Source organism: Dasypus novemcinctus, chromosome 6 (assembly GCF_030445035.2).
Source record: "Dasypus novemcinctus isolate mDasNov1 chromosome 6, mDasNov1.1.hap2, whole genome shotgun sequence".
Classification (NCBI taxonomy): Eukaryota; Metazoa; Chordata; class Mammalia; order Cingulata; family Dasypodidae; genus Dasypus; species Dasypus novemcinctus.
Genome location: NC_080678.1, coordinates 31,086,549 through 31,107,914, shown reverse-complemented (window position 1 = coordinate 31,107,914; position 21,366 = coordinate 31,086,549). Strand labels below are relative to the sequence as shown.

The window sequence follows — 21,366 nt, the reverse complement described above, 5'->3', positions numbered from 1 at the left end:
CCTGGACACTGAGATGAGGGAAGAATGACAGCTCAATGACTGTGCTAAGAATCTAAGATGAACCCACGACCCGAGATCTAGGGAGTTAAAAATGGGCGTAGCTGGCCTTTTCTCCTACCCAACCCTATTCTGCCTGGAAAAGTCCTAATCTTATAAAAAGACCTAGTTTGAATGTCACTTCCCTTTAAAGGACTGCCTCCCACTCTCAGGCAGAATTAGTCGTACCCCACTCATCTTTGCTCCCATAGCACTTTGCACAAAACTCTATTACAGCTATTATGCACTTATCACAGTAAATTGCAATTTATCTGTTTACGCGCCTGTCTATTTCCACTAGAATATGCACTCTGAAGGGTAAAGATCAGGTCTTATTCATCTTTGTATTCCCAGCACTTAGCGCAGTGCTGACATAACAGCCACTTAAAATATGTTTTAGCACTTTTGTTATTAAAGAAATGCATGCCCATGGTAAAAATTCAAAAGAGCATAAGTATAAAAAGAAAGGATAAGAGTTGTCGTTCCACAATCCACTTCCCAAACATCGGTCTCACTTCCCAACATTGGCTACTACTGTCAAGAGATTCTTAAAAATGCATAAATACTTCATTCACCCTTTCACCTATACCCAGGTAACACAAATACAGGAAGGGCTGTCTCTGTGAGCAATATGGCGGAGTGTGAAATCCCCAAAGCAAACAGTCATAGAAGTGTTGCAACTAGAGAAGGAAAAGTAAAATCAGCTAGAACCTAGTCACACCCCGTGCATTTTATAAGTTGATATGTTACAAATTCTCCCCACTCACTGAGAGTTTTCCTCTCATTTTCATCTCTCTCTTTCTGTTATGCTCTTGTTTTGTCTCTCCTTTCATCTGTCAGAACTTTCTCTTTTTGTCTCTTCACTTGACTTTCTCTTCGGTTTCTCCATGTGTCTTCATCTCCCATCTTCTGTCTTTCTTAGTCTGCCTCTGCAGTCCCAATCTCACTATCTGTCTCTTTCTCTCCCTCTGTCATCCTCTCATATTTTCTCTCTTATTCTCTCTCTCTCTGATTCTCTCTCCATCTCTCTGCTTCTATTTTTCTCTCTGTCTCAGTCTCCCAGTTTCTTTCTCTCTTCTTGATCTGGAGATCTTGCCTTCAGCTCTCACAATCAGTAACATCCTCTATATAGCCTGAGAAGACTATCTAGTGGTTCACTTTTAAAAGCAAACATTTAAGTTGTGTAAATCAATGCTTAAATTGCTATGACTGCATATAGATATACAAGGGTGCGTCTATATTTATTATATTTGCATTGATATATACAAACATAATGTGGAGAGAGAGCCTGAGATTTAAACAGAAATATAAGCTCCCTTTTGGGGATTGGAGGTCATCAAAATTTCTGGAAGGTAGTGTCAGGTTGGTGAAATTATCTCCAGCCCTCACCTTGGAATCAACAAAGGGATGCTAAACAAAAATCCTCACAGCACCTGTTGCTGCACATACAGAAAAGAAACAGAAAGATCTTCTTGCTGCTTTGTAAAAATCCTGGGAAACCAACTTCGTTTCCCAACAACAGTGATTAGAAGCAAAGCAGGCAAGTTGAACATGGGTTCTCTGCCTAGTTTAGTTGCCTGGAATTCAGTTCTAAAGAGGCCAAAGTCACAAGCTCTCCACTCTAGCTCTCATTTTTTTCATATTTCAAATAACTTTCAAAATAACTGAAATAATGTTTGCTTGTTGAGAAACACCAAAAAGTATGAACAAATAAAAAAAGTAAACCAACAGAATTGACTGATATAATCCCAAAATTCAGTCATAAACACAGGCAGGCAGATATCTTCATTCATCCCCTAACTGGAATTTCATAATTAGGTATGTTTGTTTTCACAAAAGTAGAATTCAAAAATGTGTTAAGAGCTTACTATATTACAGGTATATTTTCAGGAACTTGGAATATTCCAGAGGACAACACAAGAAAAATCCTTACTCTCATAGGGCTTATGTTTGTACTATTATGTAATCTATTTTATTCCTCTTCTGATATTTTGTGGGATGTTTTCCAACTCAAGAAATATATTTATATAATTGATCTTTTAATGACTGCAATATTCTACTATGCACATGTACAAGGTCAGATTTTTTGTGCCATGTAAAAATTCAGTTGTCCCCAAAGAAATAGTAAATAAAATAGCAAGTATTTAGTAAGTAGGTATTATGTGCAATCAGAGATTTTGAAAGGGAAAGAGTAAGGCAGAAAAGAGCCATGGTCCTCAAATATAAAAGAATGAAAAGTGGAGTAAAAGACCATAAATGCAATAACAGAAGCAGTATCATTAGCTACATATTACGAGCACCTTTTTAGTAGGCCAGACTTGGGCATTATTAACATTCATACTAACATTAGCAAAATAATGATAATAACAATCACAATGAAACAGCTAGACCTTATTGATTCTTTACTATATGCTAGAGTTACTTTAAGTAATTTATATCTATTATCTATTTTAACCCTCATAAAAGGGTATGTACCATTATAAAAAGGGTCTGTACCATTATTAACCCCCATTTTACAGATAGTGAAACTAAGGCACAGAGTTACAAAGTAAAATGCCCAAAGTCACACTGCTAATAGATAGTGGAGCAGGGATTCAAATCAACCACATCTTATGTGATATTTAAGGGTCATTTGTCCATTTAGCCCCTTAAGGCACACCTTGCCCAAGGTTACCTAGACAGCAAAGAAAGGCATTCCCTGTACCATGAGTGCCATACAATCATTTCTCTGCCCTCCCACGGAGCCTTTGGGGGGGACTTCGCTGTTGGGAGCGGGGGTCAGTTTCCATTGTGGAAGTGATGACAGCTGTGGGCCTCAGCTCTCCATGAGAAGAAATAGAGCTAATCGACACAAAACTTCACAGACAATGGAAATGGTTCATGGACTCCAAAACTCATGTGTAAATCTTAGGAAAATGATTTTCAAATATTAGACTTCCTAAGACTCTCCTAGGGAATTTGCAAGACATAAAGATCCCTGGTCCCTGCTTCCTATTGGGAGATTCAAAAGCAGGTACCATGAGGACTACATTTTTAGCAACACCACCCTAGGTGCCTGTGAGAGAGCCAATGGCTGCATGCTGAGAATCTCTCCATCAATTTGGCAAAATGCAAGACAGACCAAGTGGGGATGCAGATAGGTTCCTAAACCAGGATGACAAATGTGCAAAAAATAGCCTTTTTCAACTTTAGTGATTCTAATCCAGAATGTGTGGTGGGAAGTGCTGAGATAAGGGAAAACCTTTTGCTTTCAGCCCCCACATAGGCCCTGGAGCAGAAGGACTGATGGCCTGCTATTTGGTGTCCCAACAGTCCCTGCTACTCTGGTTAGGGGAAGATGACTAGGGGCATCAATCCATTGGCTCTAGGGCACAACATGATTAGTTGGTTGTCTCTAACATGATTCTTATTAGCGCTTTCTTTTAAAAGTGTACAAGTTGTTCGCACTGTCACTCTAGGATCATTAACAGCAGGGAGAAACCAAACAGCACATCCCACATATCCTCCCAGGATAACAAGATGACACTTATTAATAACTCTAGGCTGGCCACTCATTAGGATGGACAGAGGTTAGAGTTTTGATCAACCGTATCAGGGAGCAACTAATTACCAAGTAAAGTGTCACAGGGCAGTGACCCATGGGTGGGGTGACATCAAAGGGAGAGTTCAGAGCAGGGTTGCTATGTCAAGAGCTCCTCTACCATCCCACTCCTCTGCACTGACTTGTGGAGTCCCCTAGATGGAAACTCAAGAGTAAGCACATGCAAAGGGGCAGCATGATGTACGAGAAAGAGCTTTGCAGTAGGAAAGGGCAAAAACCAGTTCTCAGCTCCACAACCTTCAAGTTGGGTGACCTTGGGTACGTTCTTTAACCCCTTTGAGCCTCAGTTTCCACAGCTGTAGAATAACGCTAATGGCACATAGTTTGTAGGCATGTGGTGAGGATTAAGTGGTGCTGCTATAGAAAGTATTTCAAGGCAGCTGCTCACTAAATTGGTGGCTATATTATTATAAATAAAATGTATACATATACACATTATAAATAACCTTCTGTTATATTCATATGTCTTATCTTGCTACAAATTGTGTTCTACCAACTCCCCTTTGTTCCCTTCCCGCATCCCGTCCTCAGACTTTAGAAGTGGAAAAGGTAGTGGCTAGTGACTAGACTATAAGCCTTCAGCATGACTAGCACTCCTCATGAGTCCTCCACTTGGACTACTGTTTCTCTCGAATGCTTCTACACTCCAGTATGCCCTGAACTGAGACTACACTTAATAATTTTTTAAGTTAGATTTCATCTGCGCAAGATAATTAAAGGGAGTAAGTGGTGGCTCTGCCTCCCTTTCTCCTCCACCCCCTGCTGCAATAACTCCAGTCATAAGTAATTTCGTCTCCAAAGTACATAAGAAGTAGAACATATATGGTGGATAGGTTATTGCTAGGAACTTCACTTCCAGAAAGTCCCATCATCTCTCTTTAAGGTCACTTTTTAAGGGCTTAAACAATGCCACAAGCATGACTTCTGATGACGCAACTTGCTCTGAAGCTCAGGATAAATAACTTGACTATCTGAGCCTAGGACCTGGGAGCTCCATGCCCAATATCCACCTCTTGCCCTAGTAGCAAATATTATGGAAGCAGGTGCACAGGCTGCAGGCAAACCATGAGGCTATGTGTGGCTGGGTTCTAACTCTTGCCTGTGGCAAGCCAGCAGTGGGTAAAACTAAGATTCAGTCATACAGTGTGACAAAACATTGTTGACCCTCTTCTTCCACGAAACGATTTGCTTAATAATAATGCACCTTGGTTTTCCTGTCTGCCAAATGTAGATAACGATATTTGTCTTTCCTGTCACATAGGACAGCGGTGAGAATAAAACTGAAGTAACAGAAGTAGTGTTCCAATCTTTGAACACTGAATATTTTGAAAAGGGAAAAATGGTGTTAATTGATCTAAGGTTGTATAACAATGTTCAGGAGTGCTGTAGAAATAGACACAATATCTTTTATGTACATGGAAAAGTTCATGTGGGGTTTCCTACAGATTACTCATGCCCTTTGTTTCTCCATCTATATTTTAGAACGAGCTCTGTTCTTTCACTGTAAAACTTACACAGCAAGAGTCCACATTAGTTTCTTGCCAACCAATTGACTCTTCCACCCACCCAAACTGAGCAGATCCCGTGCTCCTCAGGAGGGACCCTGACATTTCCATGGAGCCTGGCTCTTCCTCAAGCTGGCACTGTCTCTGCTCAGCCATTGCCTTTGGCCACTGCAAGGACGCAGCCTGGCCACTTTCTCCTCTAGGAGACACAGGTGCCTTCCCTACAAGTTGTAGCTAGAGACTGAGAACAGTAACTAAGACAGACATAAAGAGGACAAATATTTTATCTATGTTTAGTGACAACATAAGCTGGCAGGGAGCCAAATTAATTTACCCTCTGGGCAGCCATGCCAGTGATGTTTCTGACCAAGAACATAGGCAAAAGAAAGTCCTTTTGTGAAAAATATATGTGGAAAATGTCAAGGTAAAAATGAAACAATGATGATTCCAACTGAGATTTAATGAGCAATTAAGTACAGTCATGTCTTTAAGTGACTAAACAGGTTTTTTATTTTCTTACTGGGGTTGGAATATATCCAAACTCACAATATCTACAATCATATTTTTAAAACTATTTCTAAGATTCAAAAGTTAGGTAAAATATTTTTCATTTTAAAAAAGTTTAATTGCCTTGACATAAGATTAGGAATTTAAACTTCTCTACTCTTAGCCCTTCTTCGTGATATCTTTTCAGCTCAAAGTATCTTTGTAATAATTTCCATATATGTCGTAAAATTCTCCCTATGGTTCATGGTTCCGTTCAAGCATCAGCTCTGCTCCAAAGCTTCCAGACCACCATATCCAGGAGATGCTCACCTACCTCTGAGCTCCTACAGCAAGTTGTACCCCCCAGAGGATATGAGCCCTCTGTTGCCTTCTAAGAGGATTCTTTGAGTAAAAGATGGAAAGCTCTTTGAAGGCTGGGATGGTTTCATTTCATCTTTGTGCACCAGCCCACATATATTTCTATGCCAGTGCCTGACATATATCAGGAGCTCAATAAATATGGTAGAATTAAAAATAAACATGACAGTTTGTCTAAGATTCTCATCATAGTGCTGGCACATGGTAACTACTCCTTAAATGTAAATAATTAATATTCTCATAATTAAATTAGATTATACCACCTGCTTTTACATCCAAGCCTATAGAATTTTGGGGATTCCTCTTATAAAGGATATGGGTATAGTTGCAGAGCCAACATTCATGCCAAGTTACTCTAGAAAATCTTATTAACTGTCTAAGGTATGTTTCCTTTCCAATGGCAGATTAGGAGATTTTTCAGGCCCAAAGATAACAAATTTGTTTACATGAGGACGAGATACAATAAACCTATTCAACTGTGTTTTGCTGCAAATCCATTTACCTAGATAGAAAAGAAAGCCCAGTGGACCTCAATTTTTTTGGATTTCCTATAAATAGATACACACATGAATTGTGGGAAAAGGAATAACCAAGTGACATATAAGGCTTACTCACATATGGGTCAAGAGTATCATCTCTTTATCATGCTCAAAGGCACATGCTGGTAGTCACGAAAGCTAAGGTTTGAACACAGATCAGTCTGCCTCCAAACCCACTGCCTGCCATGCCCATGCCTCATCTGCAATCATTACTAGCAAAGATCAGAAAAGGTCTTGTTACAGAAAGCTAAAATCTTTGTTAATCTTACTCAAAAAAAAACCAGGTTAAAAATATATATCAAGATGTATTCCCCAGTCAATTGTTCATATCCAACTTTTCTATAAATCAGTTTTGTCATTAATCCAGCAGAAGAATACAGTGCTGAAGAACAGATCTGAAAGCTGAATGATGGCAGGTTACTTCAAGCTCAATGAATCACCAGGTGCAGATCCCATGTCTCACTGAAGATGAAGAGGTGGGTGGGAAAGAGAATAACAAGTCACTACTTAAGATAAAGAGTGCAATGTGACAGGCACATGGTAAAGTCCTTTCTTTTCCATGGGAAGATGGAGCTTCCAGCAAAGAGTATGCCCTCCTCCCACCACCCGCTGAAATCAACCCAAGGACTATTTAAAATACAGATTCCAAAAGTTTTTCTCCCCTACCTTAAAGGGCACAAGACAAGTCATTTTGTGAGCTTTTTTAAAAAAAATTTTATTTATTTATTTATTTCTCTCCCCTTCCCTCCCCCCCCAACCCTGGTTGTCTGTTCTCTGTGTCTATTTGCTGCGTCTTCTTTGTCCGCTTTTGTTGTTGTCAGCGGCACGGGAATCTGTGTTTCTTTTTGTTGCGTCATCTTATTGTGTCAGTTCTCCGTGTGTGCGGCACCATTCCTGGGCAGGCTGCACTTTCTTTCGCACTGGATGGCTCTCCTTACAGGGCACACTCCTTGCGCGTGGGGCTCCCCTATGCGGGGACACCCCTGCGTGGCACAGCACTCCTTATGCATCAGCACTGAGCATGGGCCAGCTCCACACGAGTCAAGGAGGCCTGGGGTTTGAACCACGAACTTCCCATGTGGTAGACGGACGCCCTAACAACTGGGCCAAGTCCACCACCATTTTGTGAGCTTTTGAAGTCAGGTTATACTGGATTCCAATCCCTGCTCTGCCACTGACCTCCTTTGTTCTCTATTTGGCTTTCTGGAGTCTCCATTTACTCCTCTGAGTGGAATAATAATACCTCCTCACAACATTCTGTAAAAACGAAGTGAGGTGACGAATGTAAGGCATCTTCCAGAAAACCTGGCCCAGTCTGGGGCTGAGTTCATTTACTAAGGTTGGATGATAAGTGTCAAGTACCAACAAAGGCAAAGAGGAACATGGAAATCAACCATTCTCTTCGATAAATGCAGCAGTAGAGATCTCATAATCGCAAAATATAAATCAAGAAAAAGCCACTGTTAACAATTCTTGTAACATATTGCCCTGAGAAAGGTACAGAGTGGTGAGATGAACTATTTAAATTAACTCCAGCATAAAAATATGAAAAAGATATCAACACTTGCCACCTATTATAAGGATTAATGAGTGCAGCACTTTGAAAATCCTTGGAAATAAGGAATAAACACACACATTCACACATACATTTAGAGACAAAAATATATATTTTAACACACTAAGGATTACAATATAAATTTAGATCAGGGCACAGCATGTCTCCGATGAGTAGGGTAGGAACAATATGTTCTTGCTTATGACACGAAGCTCATGACAAATGATTCATACCCAGCACCTTTCGTGCCAAAAGATTCCCCCAGGTGTTCCACCAACTCAAGCAACAGTTTCCATCAACGGAGGCTGCAGTACAGAGGAATCAAATCACACCCACGGATGAGGCAAAACAGTCATGTCTTTACACAACTGCACAAGCCCAACAGCGGAGGGGCAGAAAGAAGGGAAGGAGTTTAGAGACCCATCCAGAATTCCTCAGAAGTCTGACAGACAGCCTATAATTACCATATATTTGCACCTTTAATGCAGGTGGTATTGTAATCAGAGGCTCTTCTTAGCAGAGGTTTTTAACTAAAGGCGAGACAGGTTCAGATAACACCTATTTCTTGGGGCCCTCATGGGATTGGGAGGTGGATTTATGAGAATTTGGATCTCTAAATGTGGAAAGATGAGAGCCCCCAATCTTATCCTCAGGTTTAGGTTAGTGGATTATTTCCCACTCTGGGGGAAAATGAGGTAGCGTGGAATAAGAGTTCCAAACAGGTAGACAGAACTTTGCACTCATCGTGTTCCTTAATGAGTATCATGCCACATAATTCTCTGGAATTAATCCCACAGGCACTTACCCCAGTTTAGAAGGTGAGGAAGTTCACACTCAAAGTGTAATGGATTAGCCGAGGTCACACCACAAATAAAGAGAACTAGAACTCAGGTCTCTAATTTGCTTTTCATTTCACGAAGTTGCCAGGGAAGTTTTTTTTTTCCTTCCCCTCCATTTAAAAAAAATTTTTTAACTATTATCTTTCCTATAGAGCTAGACCAGCAAGTAGAACCAGCTTTGTTTTGGAGGACCAAGATAAAGATAACTTCCTTCCTTCATAATCTGCATGTATATACTGAAAATAAAATTGTGTGTGAGCTGTGGCTAGGGTGGGTATGTCCTTATGGAATAAGAGACTTCAGAGAGTAGGAATCTCATTAGTTAACATGACTTGGGTGCTCCAAACTTTTAACATTCACAACTTGGATTATTTTCTAGATTATCTCAAATTACCCTGCATATTACCCATAGAAATCTTGACCTGAACAAGTCCCCCTGGGCTTGTAAGCACCATTTAAAATATAGTCTGGCATGTTTGGTGCCATTTCTTAAATGGAGTTTCAAATTTGCCAAAGATGTACTCTCCTTTTCTCACTCTTTCCAAGATCTTTCAAGAGATGAACTAAAGTAGAGGTCTAATGGTTGAATAATATTTTACAGCTTGAATTACATTAAAAGCTTTTATGTTTTGAGCCCAAAGTCCTTTGCTTTTTTATAAAAGATCTCACAAGTTTGACGTGTTTAAAAATCTTCCCTTAAAGCCAGAAGCTTTCAGTTAGTCACTTAGAGCAGTGGGAAAGTTATTCAACCAGTTTAAGAAGATTCAAGTTCAAATTAAATGATTAGTTTTGGTGATTACTATATGAAAGGTATGATAGTTAAGGTAAAGAATGAAGGCAAAGATCTCCAGAACTTTAGTGGAAAAACTTCAGCTTCAATTATCTGATTAAACCACAGCCTGTGTCAGGAAGGCTGAATTGTAGGGAAAACCCTGCCGACACTCTCAGGACCGAAAATACTATTATGATAATTTGCCACAATACATTTTATGTCTGTGTACCCAAGGAATCCATAATGACAGACTATGATTTTAAAATATTCGCCTATTTCATTAAAAACTGACAATGAGCACAACTCACTAAGGTGGCACTTCTCTGGGAAGGTTTCTGGCAATTACATCACAATTGAAAACATAACATCGTGGAAGGTACCAGGCTGCATGGACTGTGCATACTAACAATACAATCTCGAAGCTCCAACTTTAATTTACTATTTTTTTTTTCTTTCACTTTACCCATCCTCGAGTTTTGTGCTCCTCTTGTCTGCTCAGTGGCAGCCTGGAGAACTTTCCACATTTTAAAATCATCTACAGACAGTTCTTTACAATTTCAGCTCACTGAAGTTTCTGGATTCAGTTTAAACAGGAATGGCACCCTCCAAATCAAAACATACACGGTTTTCCAAAAATCCAAAAGCTCCCTGACAAGACCATGGACTCACAGACTTTCACCCTCACCCCGCAGTGTCAGCCTCTGCTAATCCTGCAATTCCTTTCTTCCCTCCACAAAAGGAGGGTCACGTCTTTATTTGTGCTCTTCCCTGGATGAGGTCAGGCAATGGGGAACAACAGGGAGTTGTTGTCACTGGGATATAGCTGATCTTCCTGGGCTAATCATGCCGAGAACAACTGCTCATTCACAACCCCTGCTCTCAAAACGCAGTTGCTGGGGCTGTTGGAAGATGCTGAAGAGTTCCCGTCCTGAAACTTAAATCCACACTTAAATCCACGCTGTTCCCAGAAAGAGGGCACTAAGGGTTCATATTGTCCACTGCAGTTCTACTCCCCTGTGGAGAAGAAGGGGTTGGGAGTTGTGAATAAAACAAAATAATATGGCTACAAATATATGTTTTCTTGATCTTACTTGAGCCAATCAGTAAATCTAGCAAGTAAAGGTAAAAGTCACTTGGGGGCATACCAGCCTGCCTGGAAATTTAACCCATTCATCTCCACATTACTACTTCAACCCTTCGCTGGATCTTGGGCTCCACACACCAAATTTACCAGAGAAACATACCAAACCCTACACAGTTTGAAGCTTTGTTGGGGTTTGGATAGGACTATGACGGCGTTGGTGGAGGATGGGGATGGAGGTATGTCTCCTGGTAGGTAATATTAAATCCTGGGGAAGGTGGGCAGGGAAGACTTTCTTCTGCAGCATTTCCCAGGTCCAGAAGCCCCAATCTTCCACTTTTTTCATCAGCTCACACAACCCACTTTAACCCTTTCCACTCTTCACCCCTTTGCCCTCAGTCCCACTCTACTCACGCTGCTGTTGTGGCCAGACCAGTGGACCATGGCTTGGTTGTGCGCTGAGTCGCCTGTCAGCGCGAATGTGGTGCTGGTCAGTCTCAGCTCCTCCATCCGGAAGCGGGTGGCTTTGTCCGGGTCCCACTCCCGAGCCCCAGGTTCCTGCAGCCCTCCGTCCTTCAGCACTCCCCGGGGACTCCTACTCGCTCCCTCTCCGCGGTCCTCCATTCCCGGATCCGCTCCGCTCCGTCTCCTCCGGCCAGAGCGTGCAATACCCGCCGCGGACTTCCCCTTGCCTTGGGCCCACTCCAGGGCCAGTGCTCTGTCCCCGGGGGCCACGGCGAACAGGGGGCGCCCAAGGAGGGGCAGGGGCGTGGCCGGAGCACTGCTTCCCGGACTCTGGTGAGGGGAGCCCCCGGGGGTCGGGGCCCAGCGCCGGGCCGAGCCAGGGTGCGACGGGGGGCAGCAGGAGCTCCCACCGCAGGCGCTCGGGGCGCAGAGGACCAAGAGCCCCGCGCCGGCGAGGAGCGCGCTCAGCCCGGCCGGGGAGCCGCCGCCGGCACCAACTTTTCCCATCGCGGGAGCGGAGAGGAGCGGAGAAGGGTCCCGGACCCGCGGTGACGGTGCAGGGCTCTCCTCTGGCCGGCTGCGGGGGGCAGCGGCTTAGGACCCCAACTCCATCCAAGTTGGGCCGCGGCGGGGACGGGCGGAGGCGGCGCCGGGCAGGTGGCGGCCGCTCGCCGAGGCCGGGCTGGTGCCGAGCGCGGGATCGGAAGCTGGAGCCGCCGCCACGCGGGGGTGGTGCCGAATTGAAGTCACCGGCGGAGGGGCGCGGGCGCGCCGGCGGCCGACGCGGGAGGAAGGGAGGGCGAGCGCTGCCGGGGTTCCCGGCGCCGCGTCCCGCTCCGGAGCTGCGCCGCGCGCCGGGGGCTGCGGGGACTGATGCGCCGCCGCCGCCCCTCCCCTCGGCCTCGCCGCCGCCGCCGGCCCCCGGTCGCCTCCTGCTCTGCGCCCCCGCGCCCGCTAGTCCCCGCCGCCAGCCCGCGCGCCCCTCCCGTGGGACGCCCGGCCCCGGACTCCCAGAAAGGTCACAGTGTCGGGGTTTCCTACTCCCCGGATTGTTTCTCTCAATCACGGTTCCTGTCTCCTCCCCACCCCCCGTCCCTTTCTTGCTGGTCTTTTCCAGTTTAGGAGCGCAGGCTCGGGGGGCTCCTGCTCTTTCCGTTTCTTAGCCTCTGTGAGTGGGCATTCTGACCTGAGCCCGAGCACAGCTCGTGTGTGCGGCTTGGGGGAAATCCCGGAACGGCAGCAACAGAAAGTGATGTGATTGAACGATCGTGTGTGTTTGAGTGCGTGTGTGAGGTTTCTTGGTTTTTTGTTTTTTGTTGTTTTTTTTTTTGGTGTTTGTTTGTTTCCCCACCAGTTACCAGGCTTAAATTCCTTTCCTGATCCAATCTACTTGCTTTTAGTCATATTTAAGAAAGCACTTTTCCTAAACCGAAGGTTCCCCTAAGTGTCTTGTGGGCGTATATCTTGGCTTCCCGAAGAGACTGCAAACTCTCTGAGGAGAGGAAGACCGAATTGTGAGCAACTTAGAAGTGACTGTGTTTGGTTGCCATTTTATCCCCAGCGCTTTGGTACAGTGCCCTACGGAAATCTGTCAGTCATTAATTCGATAAATATTTATTGGAACGCTAGAATATATCTGCATGTAGAATAAATACAGGGAAGGAGGCATAGTGCTACATTTATTTTGTGTCTTTTGTGCTTCTCTCAGAGTATCTAACACATGCCTGGCGATCCTGATGGGCAAACTCCACATCTGAGTTGGTTGTTCTGCCACTTGATTGCCGCGGGACCAAGGACAAGTCACAAAACTCTCCTCTTCCTAAGCTTTAAAATTAAGTGGTTGGATTAGATGACCTTTAAAGTTCCTTCCACTCCTAAAATTCTATAATTGTATGATTATAATATCTGCCCAGCCCAGCTCCCCTGCTACTGTTCAAAAGTTCAAATGAAGATTTATAGTAGGCGAATTGGCTTTGAAAATTACAAAGAATTTCTCAAAATTCAAGCCTTTTTTAAATAGTATGATTCTAAGGGTTGAAACATCTTCATATTCCTTTTGTGGTCCTCACACAACTAATAACACTCTTGTATGCACATGGTAATTATTCAATTATTCAACAAATATTGATTGAATAAATGAATGCCACAACAATATAGTACTAGAAACAGTTTATAAATACATTTCTGTTCATTTCCACACTTTCAGGGTGACCTCACTGAAAAATCTGACTTCTGAGTTTGCGATGGAACCAGTTTGAAAGTAATGTAGCAGTAATTTCTTCTCAGGTAATGGAGCCCTTTTTTGATGTGGTCCAGGAGAAATTTCTCTTATATCCATTCGCCCCAGAGTGCTGTTATAAAATGATTAATCTCAATTATTATTCTTATGAATAGGCCAAGTAAAGTGCATATGTAAGGAGGGCAGCCTTCTCAGACATTAAACTTGATAACAGGACAAAGGAAACTGGTTGTCATTTAAGGAGACAGACTCTTCTCCCTAAAACATCTCTAAAGGAACCCTGTCTGGCAGGCTGTGGACTTTAGATAAATGAGAAGAGAGCCACAGTCCTTCCTGTTCCCAAAATTGTAAATGCTCTTTGTCATAGCCCATGGCGGCCATTTAACTCTCCTCAAAGAAGTTTGCGGAGCTTTGCAGCATTTTCACTTAATGCCTTCTGTCTATGCCCTGCTAACCTCCGTTCCAGTCTGAATAAGTGTGTGGGAATTCCTCCAAGAGAAGAAAACCAGATTAAGAGTCAGAACCCAAATACATTCCTATCTAAATATAGGACTGGAAAAAGCAAAATGGAAAAGAAGAAATTAGTGGATTTGAGTTTTCTGGCCTTAGTCCATTATTGTCCTAGCAAAAGTTTAGATGGTTTTTGTTTCAAGATGAAACTTTTCCTGACAAAAACTGGTGCAAGTATAGCTTATTTCTTTCCTCCCCACAGAGTTTACAATTGCCCTCTTTCTAAAAACACTTGTTCCAATAATTTCCTTAAAGTGGAAATATTTGCAGTCCATTTGCTGGGCATTCATAGAAGCAACACATATTTTTTTTAATGCCCAGTTTCATTTGAGAAAAAAAGTTAAACAGATATGGATGAAATTAATCCCAAGTTTTTGTGTTTTTTTTTAAATAAATTTCCCACTGACCTCTGTCAACAACAAGAAGGGAAAGTACCAGTAATTCCCTAAACTATTCTCCTTTCCAGAGGACTTCAAGAGATGGCTAATCATGAGGAAAATAGACTAGCCGATTCTTTTCATTGAGAAAAGGAGTCTTTTCGTTATGCATGTGAACAATTATCTTAAATGCAGCCATTCCTCACCATCTCCATTGCCACCACCCTAGTCTAAGCTACCTTCTTGTCTCACCTGGACCAACATGACAGCCTCCTCACTGCTCTTCCTACTCCACAATTGTCAACTCCATCTTTTGTCTATAATAGTCATCTTCAGTGGTGCCAAAGGATGCATTTTTGTGCAGGAAGAAAATAAGAGAAATTTTATATATTTAATTTTAATCTAAAAAGATGAAAGGTTAACCTTGTTTATTTTTACTTAAAATATATAACTATATTAAATATAACTACAACTATAGTTGTGTATAATATATAATAAGTGTATATATATGTATATCTGCATATACATATATATAGAGAGAGAGAGAAAATATTTTGAAGCTACATGCTGAGTGGTATGCAAGACCAAAAAGGTTTGGATACCTTGCCCTATAAAGCAGGAATAGCAGTCTTTCAAAAGTATAAAACATACCATTCCCATATCATTCTTCGCCATTGCTTCAAATCCTTTCTGAATTTACTTTTTTTAAAAAGAAATAAACCCACTTTAATAGCTAGCGTATACCGAGGTACCAGGGCGGTGGGGGTATGACCTGGTGAGGGCAGACCACTCACCTGTCTTGGCCAAGGTACCTTGGTCTGGTTAGAGGGTTCAGGTGGGCGGCAGGTTGGGGAACAAAAGTAGGGTTTGAGCTGCTGCTAGAGTGGCAGGCATGGAGGGACAGACACAGCTGGGGGCAGGGCTGGGGTATTCAGAGAGGGGAGAATTACCACTGCAAACAGAATAAAATCCAAAACTCTCTACCTTGCCAGGGAGGCCTGCATGAGCTGAGACTCTGCCTGTGCTCCAGTCACTCTGGGTTACCAGTTCCTCCGAAGTGCCTAGATATTTTCCAACTCACAGCCTTTGCCATGCTGTTCCAACTCTCTGGAATGCCCTTCACATAATTGACTCCTCTTCTTTGAATCCTGCACTTTGAATATACTTCCATAGAGACTTTTCCTGATCTCTACCTAAAGGAAAAATTCCTTTCACGTTTTATCTGTCAGACTTTTATTAGTATATTCTCAGCATATAATACAACTTTCAGTTATATTTGACCCTGTTTTTTGGGTGTGGTCTTTAAAATTTGTTTTAAAACTTCCCAACAAAGCTATCTGTGAATAGAGACTATTTCATCCTTACTATTGTCCTCATTTTGCACGCAACAACAGTGTAAGAGACTAGCTTAAAACTCAGATATCTGATTCCTAAGTTGTTCCTAACTTTATGCAATAGTGGTTCTACTTCTAGTCCAAGCAATAAAAGATAACATTTATTGATGATTTACTGTGTGCCAGACATTCTAATCAGCACTTTGACTCATTTTTACTAATGTTGACAAAGCAATTCTGGAACGAAAAAGTGAGCAAATTAGTTTAGGTAAGGGGAAATTTATATTCTTCATTTCTATTTGATTTGTTCTCTCTCTCTTTTTTTTTTTTTTTGAGGTGGGACAATGTTAAGAGAGTGATATATTTGCTAATCACATAATCTTACTGCACTAGCTATACATAATTGTCACACTGGATTTCCTTCTTCCTCTTTTTCTAGGTCTTTCCTTCTCTGATGGATTCCTTGGCTTCAGTTTGTACTAAATCACATTATATGCCTCATAGTTAGGACAATGTCTTTTAATAGCTCTCTAAATACTTGGCTCCCCTTGGATACCATTGAGACAAGGTGTCTTGCTTTTCAGATCAATTTCATGAAAAAACACTGAAAGAAAACTGGGGAGAATAATATGCAGGTTCTTCACATTGCCTGCCAAAGGAATCATGGAATTTTAAAAAATTCCCTTTACAATATTGTCATACAGCAGAAAATATTGACCTAGGTCTAAACTGAGAAATTTTATCTCTTCTCGTACACCCAAACTAAGTGACTTTAGCAGAAGGATCTAAACTCTCATATCTGTAAAATCAGAGCTAAGATTATCTATCTGACTCATAAGGAAGTTGTAAAAGTTAATTCAACTTTATAAAGCTCTTTGAGATAACAATACCTCATTGTAGTTAAGCAACTCCTGTCTCCTCAGACCTCTAAGCAGTTTTTCGATTATTTCTAGTTTAATAAATCTTGCAGCAGCTCCAAAAGATAGGTAGGGGGCAGTTTTTGCCTGCATGTTACAGGGAAAAAGAAATTAATCCAAGGTCGTAGAGTTGGAGACAAAGCTTAGAACAGAATTTTGTTATCCTTTCTCCCCCATTTGGTCCATTTGCTCCCCCAATTTGTATGTATATATGAATCAAAATTCTACATCATTTTTGATTAGCTATTATGCATTATTTCAGGTTTCAAAGGATGGCTGGTATAATTAAATTGGAAAAGAGAAGCACGAAATAATAACACTGTCATTGTGTGGATTCATATATGCACATTTTTCCATTTCAATAGCCATACTTAATGTGAAATAGATAACATATGCATTATAACTGAATAATTTTATTTAGAGGTGGTATTATTAAACTTTAAAAAATATGCATTTACCAAAAAGCCTTAAAATGCATTAACATGAGTTTAGTATAGTCCTAAATGATCTAAAAACTGTGAAAAGCAACTTGTACTATCTCCTTTTCTTGTTTTCCTTTAGCCTGTCAGAACAACATAAAAAGGTTTTGATGTAGTAAACCATGAAACCAATTTCAAAATACTTTTTCCTCTTCCAAACCGGTCCTCTTTCCTCCTGTGAACATACAAATAGGAAGAAATAAATACAGAGATCCAAATTTAGAGACCCATTTTACTTCAGTTTCTTTTAGGAGCACTGACTGGAGAAGAGGAGACGAGACAGAAAACTACCCAAAAAGTTAAGGACTGTTGATAGAAGAACCGAAAGCTCCTAGATAACAAGACATTGTCTTTAATTATTTTTGTCTCTTTTCCAAAGAACTGATGCAAGATGAATGAGGTTAACACTGAAACCAATTCATTAGATTCCTAGAGCATAATATTCCAACACAGTCCAATTCTCTCTATATATACCCAGTAGCCATTAGGAAATAAGATCTCTGAATTTCTCAGTCTGAGCAGAAGAATGGTTTGCAAAGAAAGGGAAGAAACAAATGAAAGACTAAGTACCTGACATTAAGTACATTGTGCTGCTTTCCACATCTCTGTTTTATCTGGACAGAGAACAAGTAGGTGCCAGCCTTTACAAGTCACATATTCCCAAGGACATGTTATCTCAGAAAGGAAGGGAAGAGAGGCAACTGAAGGCAAAAAGTTGACATACTTAAATGTGATATTTTAGTTCCCATGTCTGCAATAGCTCAGTATCCTTTGAGTTTTTGAATCTCTGTTGCCTAATCTGTAAAGTGTAAGTTACATCACTTTTCTCATGTAAGACCATTCTGATGCTTCATATGTTTTAGCTGTTATTTTCACGCTCCTAATACCAACTTCAATTTGACAATCTTCTCCAACATACTTCTCTAGATGAGAGACAAGGACTTAAAATTCAATCAATGTTTTATAAATCACTTTTATTTTCCTCCTGGAAAGGAAACAAAATACAACTTAATATATAAAGCACCATACCCCGTAAGATTTAACAAGAAAAGAGAATATAACCAGTGTTGAATCTCAAAAGAAGTATTGTTTTGGAAACAGATGGAAAGGAAGATTCTTATCAGACTCATTTTGTCTGCCAATCTGCTTCTGAGTTTCAGAAGATTCTAGGAGATCTGCATTGGCTATACATAACTGTCTTTTGAAGGTACTTAAATTATACATTGCAGCTCGAAAAGCTAAGTTTGGAAAGAGCTAATGGGAAGCCTTTATTTAACACAACTTGGAGTGTACACATGCATTTCATTGTGTGGAAATATTATAGAACCTAAATACATGACTAAGTTTAGACTGACTGCTAACGGCTGGGACATGAATCCATATTCCTTGCCATAAAATGCTCTTATGAGAAGTGCTTAGCTACGTTTACCTGCTCAGTTACTATCACCAGGCATGCCCATTTAAGTCACATTGGGGGCTAAGTTTGTCCATTCTCTAGAGTTTTCTGTGTCCCTGACAGATGTCATCTAACAAGCCCCTGTGTATGAAGGCAATTGATTCACTGTTAAGCTGGTGCTATATACCTGCTATCCAAAAGCTCCACTTCCACAGAAGCCCTGGGTCAAGTCTTAAATACCGTTTCTCCATCTCCTCCCTGATATTTCTAGATTTTAGTCACTCTATCTACTTAGACTCACATCATCTACTTTTCTTTTCCTGATCTATGCCAACCATGAATTTAACCATGAACTAGTAGTCCCAAGATAATTATTATCCATCCTTTGGAACCAAATTCTTGGCCTCTGACTGCCATATCCTATGCCATCAACCCCTAAATCTTGTCATGAAGTAGGGAATATTTGTAATTTATCCATGTTGTTCAAGTGCTAAGTATCCAGTGTCTGTCCTCTGTAATAGTCTCATGGTACTCTGTAAGTATTCTGACATTGTAGTTTTGTTATTCCAATCATTTTTTACTCATCCATTTCTTCCATTAGATTGAAAAATCTTGTTGGTTAGGAGTCATGTCTTATATTTATCTCACAGTCAGTAACCCAATGTGGGTACAGAGTAGACATTCAATAAATGTTTATTGAGTGAATGAATGATACAGATGATGTTTTCACATCATTGTTAGTCTTTCTTAATGCTGTCAGATAATATACATTACATTGAATTATAGACACCCACCACAAGTGTCACAATTCTTTCCCATGAAAGGCCTAAAGCTAAGTTTACACCAAAAAAATTGAATCAATGTATAAAGCAATTTAGGACACCATTAACTGAAAAAATTCATCTTTTCCAACCTATTCTTTTTAGCTTGAGTTGGTTTGAAGAAGAGAAAACCACCCAATAACATCGATAAGTATAACATGAATTTTTAAAAATTACATCATAAAAGTATCCAAATTCTAACTATATTACACCCACACTAACCACAAAGATAGAGAAAACTTTTCCTACATCCATCTAGACAAAAGTAATGGCTATTCTGACTTCTATATCCATAAATTAATTTTGCTCTCTTTGAACTTATTTAATGGAATAAACAGTATGTAATTGTGTGTACCTGTTTTCCAATATTCTATTTGTGAGATTTGTCATGCATGTAGTATGTAGGAATAATTTGTCCCTTTTATTGCTGTGTAGTATTTCATCATATGAATATACAACCATTTATATATCATTCTACTGATGATATTTAGGTTTTTAGTTTTTGACAATTATGAATAAAACTGCTATGTGCATCATTGTGCATATCATTTGTTAGACAAAAGCATTCATTTCTCTGGAATATAGTCTGTACTATAATCTATGAGTCTTAGAGCAGGTATATCTTTACTTATACTCTACGGTGCCAGTTTTCTAAAAAAACAATGTTTGAGAGTTCCAGTTACTCCACATCTTCATCAACACTTAGTTTTGTTACTTAAAAAAAAAAAAAATTAGCCTTTCTGGTGGGTATGTAGAAGCATAGTTGTTTAATTTGAATTTCCCTGAAGACTAATGATAGTTAAAATGGTAACTGCTCATTCTGTTTGGAGAAGAGCTTGTTCCAGGTTTTGGCCAGTTTTTAAAATATTGTATGGTTTTTAAATTGTTTTTAAAATTGACATATAAGATTTATTTGTGTAGTCTAAATATAATTCCTTTTCCATATATTATTTATATAAAATAATAATTTATATGTAATTTCCATATATAATTTTCAAGTCTGTGGCTTGCTTTTTATTTTCTAAATGGTATGTTTTGATGAATAGAAGTTCATAAATTTTGCATAATCTAATTTATCATTTATTTCACCTTTTTTATGCTAATGCTTTTTATGTTCAGTTAAAGAAATTTCTGTCTAACCCATGTTCATGAATATATTCTATTTTTCTAGAAGCTGTATCTTTTTTACCTATCACATTGAAGTCAACGATTCATCTGTAATTAATATACATATTGTTGCATAAGGTTTAACCCAACACTATTAATTTGAAAGAACCATCCTTGGTACATTTATTGAAAATCTGCTGATTATATATTTGTATGTTGGTTTCTGAACTTTCTATTCTGCTTAAGTGATCATTTTGTCAAATTCTGGGTCAATGAAACATTCTAATTACTATGGTTTTATAATAACTTTTGATATCTTGTGTGTAGTCTCCTACTTAGTTCTACAGGATATTTTAGAATCATCTTGTCAATTTCCAAAAGTCCTGGACTTTTTAACTGGAATTGCATTGTATCTACAGATCAATTAGGGAGATATTAACATCTTACAAATATAGAATCCTCCAATCCATGATCTATTATTTTCCTACATTTATTTAGATCTTATTAAATTTTGTCAGCAATATTTATCAATTTTAGCCCTATAAATCTTTCAATGATTTTATCCCCGGTGTTTGAGATAGCTGATGCAATGTTAACATATCTATTTTTCTTAATTTTCAAATAATTTTTGCTAGTACATAGAAATAAAATTGATTTGTACCCTGATTTTGCATCCAGTGGCCTTTTAACTTGACTTATTAATTTTAATAATGTTTAGATTATTTTAGAATTTCTAAGTAACTTAATGGTATCAAATGAAAATTAAACTACTATTTATTTCCTTCAAATATTTCTACCATATACTTATTTTTCTATATTTCTTGTGTATTGCTTTGGCTTGGAAGGCCAGATTAATATTGAATAGAAATAGTTGGCATGGACTACCTTGCATTGCTCGAGAAATCGGGGGAAAGTCTCATTATTTTACT

General features: G+C 40.0%; 1 protein-coding gene across 3 annotated transcripts in view; it reads right to left on the bottom strand.

The window, feature by feature from the left end:
- SORCS1 (sortilin related VPS10 domain containing receptor 1) overlaps positions 1 to 12,129 on the bottom strand; it is a 528,310-nt gene extending 516,181 nt beyond the window's left edge. For all 3 annotated transcript variants that reach the window (XM_058298482.2, XM_071215682.1, XM_058298481.2), the window contains exon 1: positions 11,207 to 12,129. In XM_058298482.2, coding sequence (XP_058154465.1) covers positions 11,207 to 11,764 — 558 coding nt within the window. In that variant the 5' untranslated portion in view covers positions 11,765 to 12,129. The remainder of the gene's footprint in view (positions 1 to 11,206) is intronic.
- Positions 12,130 to 21,366: the final 9,237 nt, after the last annotated feature.